The 11,252-nt window shown below is 66.4% G+C and overlaps 1 protein-coding gene across 1 annotated transcript; it reads left to right on the forward strand.

The window, feature by feature from the left end:
• The first annotated feature begins 174 nt into the window (after positions 1 to 174).
• LOC121167047 (Golgi to ER traffic protein 4 homolog) lies at positions 175 to 10,985 on the forward strand. Its single transcript, XM_040996420.1, has 9 exons — positions 175 to 344; positions 3,996 to 4,074; positions 4,293 to 4,374; positions 4,901 to 5,050; positions 7,414 to 7,552; positions 7,949 to 8,089; positions 9,542 to 9,617; positions 9,695 to 9,767; positions 10,272 to 10,985. Exons 1-9 carry the CDS (start codon positions 196 to 198, stop codon positions 10,358 to 10,360), a joined length of 978 nt encoding a protein of 325 aa, XP_040852354.1. The 5' UTR covers positions 175 to 195; the 3' UTR covers positions 10,361 to 10,985.
• Positions 10,986 to 11,252: the final 267 nt, after the last annotated feature.

Consider the following 11,252-nt stretch of genomic DNA (forward strand, 5'->3'; position numbering starts at 1 on the left):
CCCGTCCGCGCTCCCCACGCCCAGGCCTCTCCCGTCACGGCCGCGCCATAGTGCCGGGGGCGCCGGCGTCACGTGGGCCCCGCGGTCACGTGGGCCGGCCGGTCACGTGCGCTGCGTGCGGCGCGGAGGGCGTGGCGCGGACGGAAGCCGGGAGGGCCGAGCCTGCGAAGCGTCAGCCCCGCGGAGCGCCGGCCCATGGCGGCGGCGATGGCCGAGCAGGACGGCGCCCGCAACGGCGCGCGCAACCGCGGCGGCGTCCAGCGCGTGGAGGGCAAGCTGCGCGCCAGCGTCGAGAAGGGCGACTACTACGAGGCGCACCAGATGTACCGGACGCTCTTCTTCAGGTACGCCGGCCGGGCCCGGGCCGCGCGGCTCCAGGGGCGCTGGGGGCACTTCACCCGGAGCGGGGGTCGCGTCCAGCTTGCCGGGGTCCGCGGGTCCTGCCCGGGGAGGCCGCGCGGCCTGGGGCCGGGGGAGGGGGTCGGCATGTCCACCTGGGGGCGAGGCCGCATGTCCACCTGGGGGGACCAGGCCGCATGTCCACCTGGGGGGACCAGGCCGCATGTCCACCTGGGGGCGAGGCCGCATGTCCACCTGGGGGGACCAGGCCGCATGTCCACCTGGGGGGACCAGGCCGCATGTCCACCTGGGGGGACCAGGCCGCATGTCCACCTGGGGGCGAGGCCGCATGTCCACCTGGGGGGACCAGGCCGCATGTCCACCTGGGGGGACCAGGCCGCATGTCCACCTGGGGGGACCAGGCCGTATGTCCACCTGGGGGGACCAGGCCGCATGTCCACCTGGGGGGGACCAGGCCGCATGTCCACCTGGGGGCGAGGCCGCATGTCCACCTGGGGGGACCAGGCCGCATGTCCACCTGGGGGCGAGGCTGCATGTCCACCTGGGGGCGAGGCCGCATGTCCACCTGGGGGGACCAGGCCGCATGTCCACCTGGGGGGGACCAGGCCGCATGTCCACCTGGGGGCGAGGCCGCATGTCCACCTGGGGGGAGGGGACCAGCACGTCCACCTGGGGGGACTGAGGCTGGCATGTGCATCTCCTGGAGGGGGCGAGGCCACATGTCCACCTCTTGTGAGGGATGAGGCCGCATGTCCCCCCGGGTGGACGAGGCCGCTTGTTTACCTCCTGGTGGGACAAGGCTGCATATCCACCTGGGGGGACGAGGCCGCATGTCCCCCAGCGTGATGGGAATGAGGCCGCCATGTCCACCCCCAGTGGAGGGGACTGGCATGTCCACCCTCTGGAGGGACGAGGTCGGCACTGCCCATCCCTCGGGGGCAAGAGGCTGGCATGTCCACCTCGTGGGGGTAATGAGCCCGGCACTGCCCATCTCTTGGAGGGAGGAGCCGGCATGTTCACCTCTCGGGGAGATGAGGCTGGCATGTGCCCCTCCACGGTCAAGGCCAGCTCTGCCCAACCTCCTGGGAGCACGAGGCCAGTGTGTCTCCCTCCAAAGTCAAGGCCGGCACTGCCCACCTCCTGAGGGGGCGGCGATGAGGCCAACATGTCCACCTCGGCAGAGACGAGGCTGGCATGTCCCTCTCCGGGGGGTGAGGCCAGTGTGTCCCCCTCTGGGTCAAGGCCACCTCCGAGGGGGGTCCAAGGCTGCCACTGGCCACTGCTGGACGTGCGGGCGTTGTGTATGCAGCCCAGTCGGCATGGTCAGGAGTCCCTGGCTCTGGCCTTGGGTGGAGCTGTGAATCACTGTCCTGACTTCTCAGTGACTGGAAGGACAAGCCTGGTTCTGGAGCCTTCTCTGTGTTAAGGCCAAGCTTCTGCTGGCCGTGTGTGGGTTTGTCACTGAGTGTGCAGCTGCTGGGGACAGTGGGGGAACTGGTTTCCCCTGAGGTGGCGCAGGCTTCCTGCTGCCAGATGGGCTCGGCATGGCCCACGTCCACAGGATGAGTTGGTCAGCTCACTGGCCACCGGTGGCTGGGGTCACCCTTGGGTCTGACTGCCTAGTGAGCAGGGTGGATTGTCTCTGGGGCCTGAGGTGTGGCAGGGCTGACAGTGCGGGCGCATGGCTGCAGGTGGAGCTCCCCAGAAGTTCCTTGTCGGGGCCCGGTTCTGAGACCCTCTGTTGGTGGTCCAGGCTGAAGCCCACCCAGGTCTCCGTGCCGGAGCAGGGTGACGCTGGGTGCAGGAGCACGTGGGGTGGCCCTGAACGCTGTGTTGTGATGGGGTGTCGGCACCTCAGTAGACCTGACCCACCACCACGGCTTGGCCCCTTAAGCTGGTAGCTAGCCAATGTCCCTTGAAGGAACATCGGAGGAAGTGGCCTGTGCCTCGCTGTGGGGCCCGGATGCCTGGGTCTCGGTGCTCCTTGGCTATGGGGCCTCGCGAGGGTTGGTGGGGACCTGCGCGTCCCCCAAGAGGACGGCTTGTCACCATGCCTGCCCTTGCAGCGGCCTGTGGTCCTCCCCTGCACCGTCTGCCACTTGTCACCCCAGGCAAGGTCACGGAAGTCACCTTGTCCGTGGTGTGCCATGTCCCACGGAGGGCAGGTGTGGCCAGCCTGGCAGCTGTGACTCGGCCAGTGGCATCAGTGTCACAGCTCTGCCTGAGCTGGCTGGGGACGCAGGTGGCTGTCAGCACCCTAGCTGGGAGCTTCCTCCCGGCCTTCCACGAGTGCAGGGTTCCAAAGCTGCTTTCCCAGGTCATCAGCAGGGAGCAGCCGGGATGTGAACCGGTGCCCATACAGGAAGCTGGCACCGCAGGTGGAAGATTAGTGTGCTGCCCTCATTTGTGTTTGTGTAAAATAAAGCAAAGTAAACCCCAAACACTGCACGGCTGCCCTGCTGTGAGCCCACTGTAGTGCGCAGCAGCACCCCGAGTGAGACACGGCTCTGTCCCTTCCATGGCCCAACAGCTTGGGTCTGAACTGGGCAGAAGTGACAACCTCATCTGCTTCAGGCTGGCCGCTGGTGCCCAACAGCCAGGTCCCTGGCCCAGGAGTTGGCGCCTTCACTCCAGGGGCCTCCCCCACCCCGCCCTGTCTCCTGAGCCGTCAAGCTTTGCAGAGGTCTCGGACAGCGAAGTTCAGAACTGTGTCCCAGAACCAGTGTGAATACACCCCGTCCCTCAAGTACCTGCTGTACCTGGAAGGCAACTTTTCCCAGCTTCCTGAGCAAGCCGCAGTGTGGACAGGGCCCAGTGGAGTCCCCTGTTCCCAAGTGCGCAATGTGTGGGTCCCCTGCTCCTCCCTGTTGTACCTGCTGCCCGAGTGTGCAGAGGTAGCAGGCGGGCTCTGCAGCGTTGGGCCACAGTGGCTGCGGGGAACAGCTGCAACCCTGAAGAGGCCTGCTGGGCAAGCAGCTGCAGCAGTGGACCAGCCGGGGCTGTGCTCACAAAGGGGGTTATGGGCCAAAGCTGCGCTCACACGGGGGGGGGGCACGGGCCGGGGCTGCGCTCACACGGGGGGGGGCACGGGCCGGGGCTGCGCTCACGCCGGGGGACACGGGCCGGGGCTGCGCTCACATCGGGGGGACATGGGGCTGCGCTCACATCGGGGGGACATGGGGCTGCGCTCACGCTGGGGGACATGGGCCGGGGCTGCGCTCACACAGGGGGGACACGGGTCGGGGCTGCGCTCACATCGGGGGGACACGGGCCAGGGCTGTGATCACGCCAGGGGGACATGGGCCGGGGCTGCGCTCACATCGGGGGGACACGGGCCGGGGCTGCGCTCACGCCGGGGGACACGGGCCGGGGCTGCGCTCACATCGGGGGACATGGGGCTGCGCTCACGCCGGGGGACACGGGCTGGGGCTGTGCTCACGCCGGGGGACACGGGCCGGGGCTGCACTCACACAGGGGGGACATGGGGCTGCGCTCACGCCGGGGGACATGGGGCTGCGCTCACGCCGGGGGACACGGGCCGGGGCTGCGCTCACACAGGGGGGACATGGGGCTGCGCTCACGCCGGGGGACTCGGGCCGGGGCTGTGCTCGTTCACTCCTCCCCCTGTCTTGCAGGTACATGTCCCACAGCAAGCATGTGGAGGCCCGTGAGCTCATGTACTCTGGAGCCCTGCTGTTTTTCAGCCATGGCCAAGTATGCAGCCTGGGTCCTGTCCTGCTTGGGGAAGTGGACTGGTACATGGGTCCTGGGGTCCTCTGCCCCCTGGAGGAGTGGACTGGGGGGACAGGTCCTGGGATCCTTCCTGCAGGGCTGCCTATGGTGGCCATCATGCGTGTCTGGGGGCTGAAGTCACTGCCCCACTGGCTGGCATCTGCCCTGGACGTGGCCAAGCTTCGTGTCTTGTCTCATAGCAAAACAGTGCCGCAGACCTGTCCATGCTCGTCTTGGAGTCGCTGGAGAAGGCGGAGGTGGACGTGACCGAGGAGTTGTTGGGTGAGCAGCAGGCTGTCTCGGGCCCCACCCTGGTGGCTCCTGGTCGGGATTACTTGGGTGATGCTGTGTCCCTGTGCCAGCCCCTCAAACAGTGTGGCAGAGCTGTCCCCGTTCTATCCACTCAGTCACGGTTCTCAATGGGCGGTGACTGCCCAGCCATCCAGCCGGCTGGGCACCCTTCTGACCCGGGACGTGGCTTGTTGGCCCGTCCATTTGGTGACTATGCAGCTGACCACACCCTTCTGAGCTGCCCAGCTGCAGGGTGAGCAGAATGCCAACCCAGCCTCTTCTGCTCATGGACACAGGGACCCTTCTCCTGCCCATTCCTGATTGACACCCCTACATGGACACCCTGTGGCCTCTGGGTGCTGTGGGGCCAGCAGCCCGCCCTGCTGGGAACAAAACGGGGCCAGCTCCACTGCCGGGAAGCCAGGGGCTGGCCAGGCAGCACAGACATTGAGGCAGGTGCTGGCTGCAGCCGGGGCAGCACTGTGTGTCCAGGTCCTGATGCTCTGTGTGTTTGCAGAGAACCTGGCCACCGTGTTTAGCCTGATGGACCCCAATTCTCCAGAGCGAGTGGCTTTTGTGTCCCGAGCCCTCAAATGGTCCAGCGGAGGCTCCGGGAAGCTGGGCCATCCCCGACTCCACCAGCTGCTGGCCCTCACGCTATGGAAAGGTGAGGCTGGGCACCCAATGGGGGCCTTCCAGTACTTCCTCAGCTTTGAGCGCACTGTCTGGGCCAGTTGGTGGAGCTCACCTGTCTGTCCAGACTGGTCGGGAGATTTGAGGAGGGACAAGGGGTGGCCAGAACTCCCTGTGAGCACAGCGCCCCTTCTCCTCATCCCTGACACCCCCACATGGACACAGCGCCCCTTCTCCTCATCCCTGACACCCCCACATGGACACAGCGCCCCTTCTCCTCATCCCTGACTGACACCCCCACATGGACACAGCGCCCCTTCTCCTCATCCCTGACACCCCCACATGGACACAGCGCCCCTTCTCCTCATCCCTGACACCCCCACATGGACACAGCGCCCCTTCTCCTCATCCCTGACTGACACCCCCACATGGACACAGCGCCCCTTCTCCTCATCCCTGACTGACACCCCCACATGGACACAGCGCCCCTTCTCCTCATCCCTGACTGACACCCCCACATGGACACAGCGCCCCTTCTCCTCATCCCTGATTGACATGACACCCCCTTATGGACACAGCGTCCCTTCTCCTCATCCCTGACTGACACCCCCTCATGGACACAGCGCCCCTTCTCCTCATCCCTGACTGACACCCCCACATGGACACAGCGCCCCTTCTCCAAATCCCTGACTGACACCCCCACATGGACACAGCACCCCTTCTCCTCATCCCTGACTGACACCCCCACATGGACACAGCGCCCCTTCTCCTCATCCCCGACTGACACCCCCACATGGACACAGCGCCCCTTCTCCTCATCCCCGACTGACACCCCCACATGGACACAGGGCCCGTTCTCATCCCTGACTGACACCCCCACATGGACACAGCACCCCTCCTCCTCATCCCTGACACCCCCACATGGACACAGCGCCCCTTCTCCTCATCCCTGACTGACACCCCCACATGGACACAGCACCCCTTCTCCTCATCCCTGACTGACACCCCCACATGGACACAGCGCCCCTTCTCCTCATCCCTGACACCCCCACATGGACACAGCGCCCCTTCTCCTCATCCCCGACTGACACCCCCACATGGACACAGCGCCCCTTCTCATCCCTGACTGACACCCCCACATGGACACAGCACCCCTTCTCCTCATCCCTGACACCCCCACATGGACACAGCGCCCCTTCTCCTGCACATCCCTGACCTACACCCCCACATGGACACAGCGCCCCTTCTCCTGCACATCCCTGACTGACACCCCCTCATGGACACAGGGCCCCTTCTCCTGCACATCTCTGACACCCCCTCACATGGACACAGCGCCCCTTCTCATCCCTGACTGACACCCCCTCATGGACACAGCGCCCCTTCTCCTCATCCCCGACTGACACCCCCTCATGGACACAGCGCCCCTTCTCCTCATCCCTGACAGACACCCCCACATGGACACAGCACCCCTTCTCCTCATCCCTGACTGACACCCCCTCATGGACATAGCGCCCCTTCTCCTCATCCCTGACTGACACCCCCACATGGACACAGCGCCCCTTCTCCTCATCCCTGACTGACACCCCCACATGGACACAGCGCCCCTTCTCCTCATCCCTGACACCCCCACAGGGACACAGCGCCCCTTCTCCTCATCCCTGACACCCCCACATGGACACAGCGCCCCTTCTCCTCATCCCTGACACCCCCACATGGACACAGCGCCCCTTCTCATCCCTGACTGACACCCCCACATGGACACAGCACCCCTTCTCATCCCTGACTGACACCCCCTCATGGACACAACGCCCCTTCTCCTCATCCCTGACTGACACCCCCACATGGACACAGCGCCCCTTCTCCTCATCCCTGACACCCCCACATGGACACAGCGCGCCTTCTCCTCATCCCTGACACCCCCACATGGACACAGCGCCCCTTCTCCTCATCCCTGACACCCCCACATGGACACAGTGCCCCTTGCTCCCCAGGCCTGACCCCAGCTGATCCCCGTGCCCCTTCTGTGCTCTGCTCCCTGAGGCAGCATGCTGTCATCCCCTGAAGGAGTTGGGGCGCCACTCATTGCAGGGGCTGTGCCCAGCTCGGCTGCTGCCCTCTGCAGAGGCTGGCCCAGAGTGCAGGGAGTCAGGACAGACAGGCCCCCTCAGCCCGGGCCTCGCCTGCAGGAGCATAAGCTACCAGCACTCTGACGGCGCCTTGCATCACGCATCTGCACGTGAACTTGCCGTCAGCGTGTCCGTGTGGGCCTGTGACGTAGGTCAGGCTCGGCACACCTTGTGGCCTTGGGCTGCCCAGGGCCTGCTTGGCGAGCCCCGGCTGGCGAGGCACGTGAGCCAGGTCAGTGGCCGTGTGTGTCATGCCGCTGTCCCCCTGCAGAACAGAACTACTGTGAGTCGCGGTACCATTTCCTGCACTCCACGGACGGGGAGGGCTGTGCCCACATGCTGGTCGAGTACTCCACCTCGAGGGGCTTCCGCAGCGAGGCCGACATGTTCGTGGCCCAGGCTGTCCTACAGTAGGTACTTGGTACCCGGTCTGTGCTTGGGCCATTCCCGGGGCGGGATGCCCGGTTGTCATGGACATGGGGGCTGAATGCAGGTCTGCCAGGGAGGGCAGGGGGTGCTGGGTGCTGGGGGACGGGGTGAGGTGGGAGCTGAGGTCTGCCTGCGTGTGCCAGGGCCGGGTCTGTCCTGTGAGGTTGAGGCTGGGTGCAGGGTGAGCTCCCAGTGAGGGACGCAGCTGCTGGAGCTGGAAGCAGAGCTCCCCGCTCTGGGCTGGGGCCTGGGGCCGGGTGCTGCCTGGAAGCAGAGCCAGCACAGGCATGGCCCCCCGAGGGCAGAGCCTCGGCCTGGCTGGCACGGCGTCCGGCCCGCTTCGTCCTCAAGCGCTCTGTCCCCCCGGGTGCCGCCAGGTTCCTCTGTCTGAAGAACAAGAACAGTGCGCTGGTGGTCTTCACGACGTACACGCAGAAGCACCCGTCCATCGAAGGCGGGCCCCCCTTCGTGCAGCCCCTGCTCAACTTCATCTGGTTCCTGCTGCTGGCGCTCGACGGGTGAGGCTGGCAGAGGAAGGCAGAGGGCCAGGGTGCGGCAGGGTGGTGCAAGGACTCCACACACTGGAGTGTGGGTGCAGGGCTGTGAGATGGAGTGTGGGTGTGGAGCTGTGAGGTGGAGTGTGGGTGCGGGGCTGTGAGGTGGAGTGGGTGCGGGGCTGTGAGGTGGAGTGGGTGTGGGGCTGTGGAGTGGGTGCGGGGCTGTGAGGTGGAGTGGGTGCGGGGCTGTGAGGTGGAGTGGGTGTGGGGCTGTGGAGTGGGTGCGGGGCTGTGGAGTGGGTACGGGGCTGTGAGGTGGAGTGGGTGCGGAGCTGTGAGGTGGAGTGGGTGTGGAGCTGTGAGGTGGAGTGGGTGTGGAGCTGTGAGGTGGAGTGGGTGCGGGGCTGTGAGGTGGAGTGGGTGCGGGGCTGTGAGGTGGGTGTGGGGCTGTGGAGTGGGTGCAGGGCTGTGAGGTGGAGTGGGTGCGGGGCTGTGGAGTGGGTGCGGGGCTGTGAGGTGGAGTGTGGGTGCGGGGCTGTGAGGTGGAGTGGGTGCGGGGCTGTGGAGTGGGTGCAGGGCTGTGAGGTAGAGTTGGGGCAGGGCTGTGAGGTGGAGTGTGGGTGCGGGGCTGTGGAGTGGGTGCGGGGCTGTGGAGTGGGTGCGGGGCTGTGAGGTGGAGTGGGTGCGGGGCTGTGAGGTGGAGTGGGTGCGGGACAGTGAGATGGAGTGGGTGCGGGACAGTGAGATGGAGTGGGTGCGGGGCTGTGGAGTGGGTGCGGGGCTGTGAGGTGGAGTGGGTGCGGGACAGTGAGATGGAGTGGGTGCAGGGCTGTGAGGTGGAGTGGGTGCGGGGCTGTGAGGTGGAGTGGGTGCGGGGCTGTGGAGTGGGTGCGGGGCTGTGAGGTGGAGTGGGTGCGGGACAGTGAGATGGAGTGGGTGCAGGGCTGTGAGGTGGAGTGGGTGCGGGGCTGTGGAGTGGGTACGGGGCTGTGAGGTGGAGTGGGTGCGGGGCTGTGAGGTGGAGTGGGTGTGGGGCTGTGAGGTGGAGTGGGTGCGGGGCTGTGAGGTGGAGGGGGTGCGGGGCTGTGAGGTGGAGTGGGTGCGGGACAGTGAGATGGAGTGGGTGCGGGACAGTGAGATGGAGTGGGTGCGGGGCTGTGAGGTGGAGTGGGTGCAGCGCTGTGGAGTGGGTGCGGGGCTGTGAGATGGAGTGTGGGTGTGGAGCTGTGAGGTGGGTGCGGGGCTGTGAGGTGGAGTGGGTACGGGGCTGTGAGGTGGAGTGGGTGCGGGGCTGTGAGGTGGAGTGGGTGCAGGGCTGTGAGGTGGAGTGGGTGCGGGGCTGTGGAGTGGGTGCGGGGCTGTGGAGTGGGTGCGGGGTGTATGGGTGGAGTATGGGTGCGGGGCAGTGAGGGGTTTGGGTGCGGGGTGTGACCATGTCTGGACGCTGACATCAAGCCTGTCCTGCACCCGCAGCGGGAAGCTGGCCGTGTTCACAGTGCTGTGTGAGCAGTACCAGCCGTCGCTGCGGAGAGACCCCATGTATAATGAGGTAAGGCCCCCCCTGGCTGCCACAGGTAGGGTCAGGCGCAGCGTGCAGCCCCCCATAACCGCTGCCTGTCCCTGCAGTACCTCGACAGGATAGGACAGCTTTTCTTCGGGGTGCCACCCAAGCAGACGTCATCCTACGGGGGCCTGCTCGGTAAGACGGGGCCCATTCCCTGGGCTGCTGCTCCCCTGGCGTGCATGGCTGTGACGGGCTGTGGCTGTTTTGTGCCCACAGCACCGTGCCCAGCAGGTCCCACACTGCTGGTTTGCAGGCCACATTTCAGGCCTGTCCATGTCCCTTTGTCCACTCGGGCACGGAGGAGCCGTCCTGAGCTGCTCCCTGGCAGGGGGCAGGGTGGGTGTGCACCCTCGTGCCCTGGCTGTGTGGGGGTCCCAAAGGCCTTCACTAGCTGAGGCTGGCACTGCAGCTCAGCCTGGCACCTCGAGGACCTGAGGCCCAGACCACCCAGCCTTGCTCCCATCCACGCTTCGCTGTAGTGTCCAGGAGCTTCCAGATGGTGGCAGTCTTGCCCCAGGTGTGCCCACCTGCTCTGACCGTGGGCAGCCCTGCCAGCCATGTTCTGGGGGGCTGGCTGAGGTCCTGACCCAGGCCTCACTGGGTGCCCGCGGTTCCCTCACACCACCCACTGTTGCACAGGGGACCTGCTGAGCAGCCTCATGGGCTCCTCGGAGCAGGAGGAGGGCGAGGACAGCCCCTGCGGTGGCAGCCCCATCGAGCTGGACTGAGCGCGGCCTGCGTGCAGGCGCCACGTGGATGCCCGAGGGACGTGCCGGGCAAGGACCTGCAGCGTGGCTCCTCGCACCCATGGGTGCCTGGTCGGAGGCCGGGGGTGCCCGTGTGGTGTCTGTGGGGGTGTCAGGTGGCCAAGGGCTGTGCAGCTGCCCATGCTGTGCGGCCGAGCCTGCTGCCGCCACCGCGTCCCCTCCGATGACCCGCAATAAAGCACAGGCCTTGCCATGGCGCCTCCCTCTCCCGCTGCTTTGTTTCTGGTTCTGTGGGGCGGGCAGAGGGACCGGCTGGGCCTGCGTCCCACGCCTGGTGCCCTGCCGGGGCCTGGGAGGCAGCGGCCGCTCAGGTGTGTGGGCTGCCTATGGCCTGCAAACTAAAGTTTTCTTCATCCTGTTTTTGTTGGATGCCTGGGGTCTTGCTGGTGCCCATGGACAGAACCCGGAAGCTGGAGCACCAAGCTCAGGCTGGGCAGTGGCTGGTCAGCCTGGGGCTCCCCGGGGTGCCTGGATGGATTTTTTTCCTGGGCACTGGTGGCCCTCTGAGCAGGGCAGGAAGTGCAGACGTCCAAGCCACGGAGCTGAGGTGCCGACGGGACGTGGAAGCCCGCCTGCCGGTCGAGGGCTCTGGATGCCGGCAGCGGGCAGCTGGGGGAGCGTGGAGGCCTGTGTCAATATGCGTGTAAATAAACCTGTGCACCAGGCGTGCAGCCGTGGTCCTTTGCGCGTGCCCGGCTCTGCCATGTGGGCTGGGACATGGGCCGCAGAGCGGCCAGCAGACTCGGAGACTGACGGGCCAGGGTGGAGGTCGTGGCTTTGAGGAGCCCTTTGGTCACAGGGATGGAGGGGAGAGGGGTGACCTGGTAGGGGCACCCCACAGGACCACAGCACC

This window comes from Ochotona curzoniae, unplaced genomic scaffold, assembly GCF_017591425.1.
Source record: "Ochotona curzoniae isolate NIBS_2020 unplaced genomic scaffold, NIBS_Ocur_1.0 patch295, whole genome shotgun sequence".
In the NCBI taxonomy this organism is placed as follows: domain Eukaryota; kingdom Metazoa; phylum Chordata; class Mammalia; order Lagomorpha; family Ochotonidae; genus Ochotona; species Ochotona curzoniae.

Coding starts and splice junctions, on each gene's coding strand:
- LOC121167047 (XM_040996420.1), top strand. CDS start 196: ATGGCGGCGGCGATGGCCGAGCAGGACGGCGCCCGCAACGGCGCGCGC. Junction 4,075..4,292: donor TGTTTTTCAGCCATGGCCAA/GTATGCAGCCTG, acceptor CTTGTCTCATAG/CAAAACAGTGCCGCAGACCT. Junction 8,090..9,541: donor CTGCTGCTGGCGCTCGACGG/GTGAGGCTGGCA, acceptor CTGCACCCGCAG/CGGGAAGCTGGCCGTGTTCA.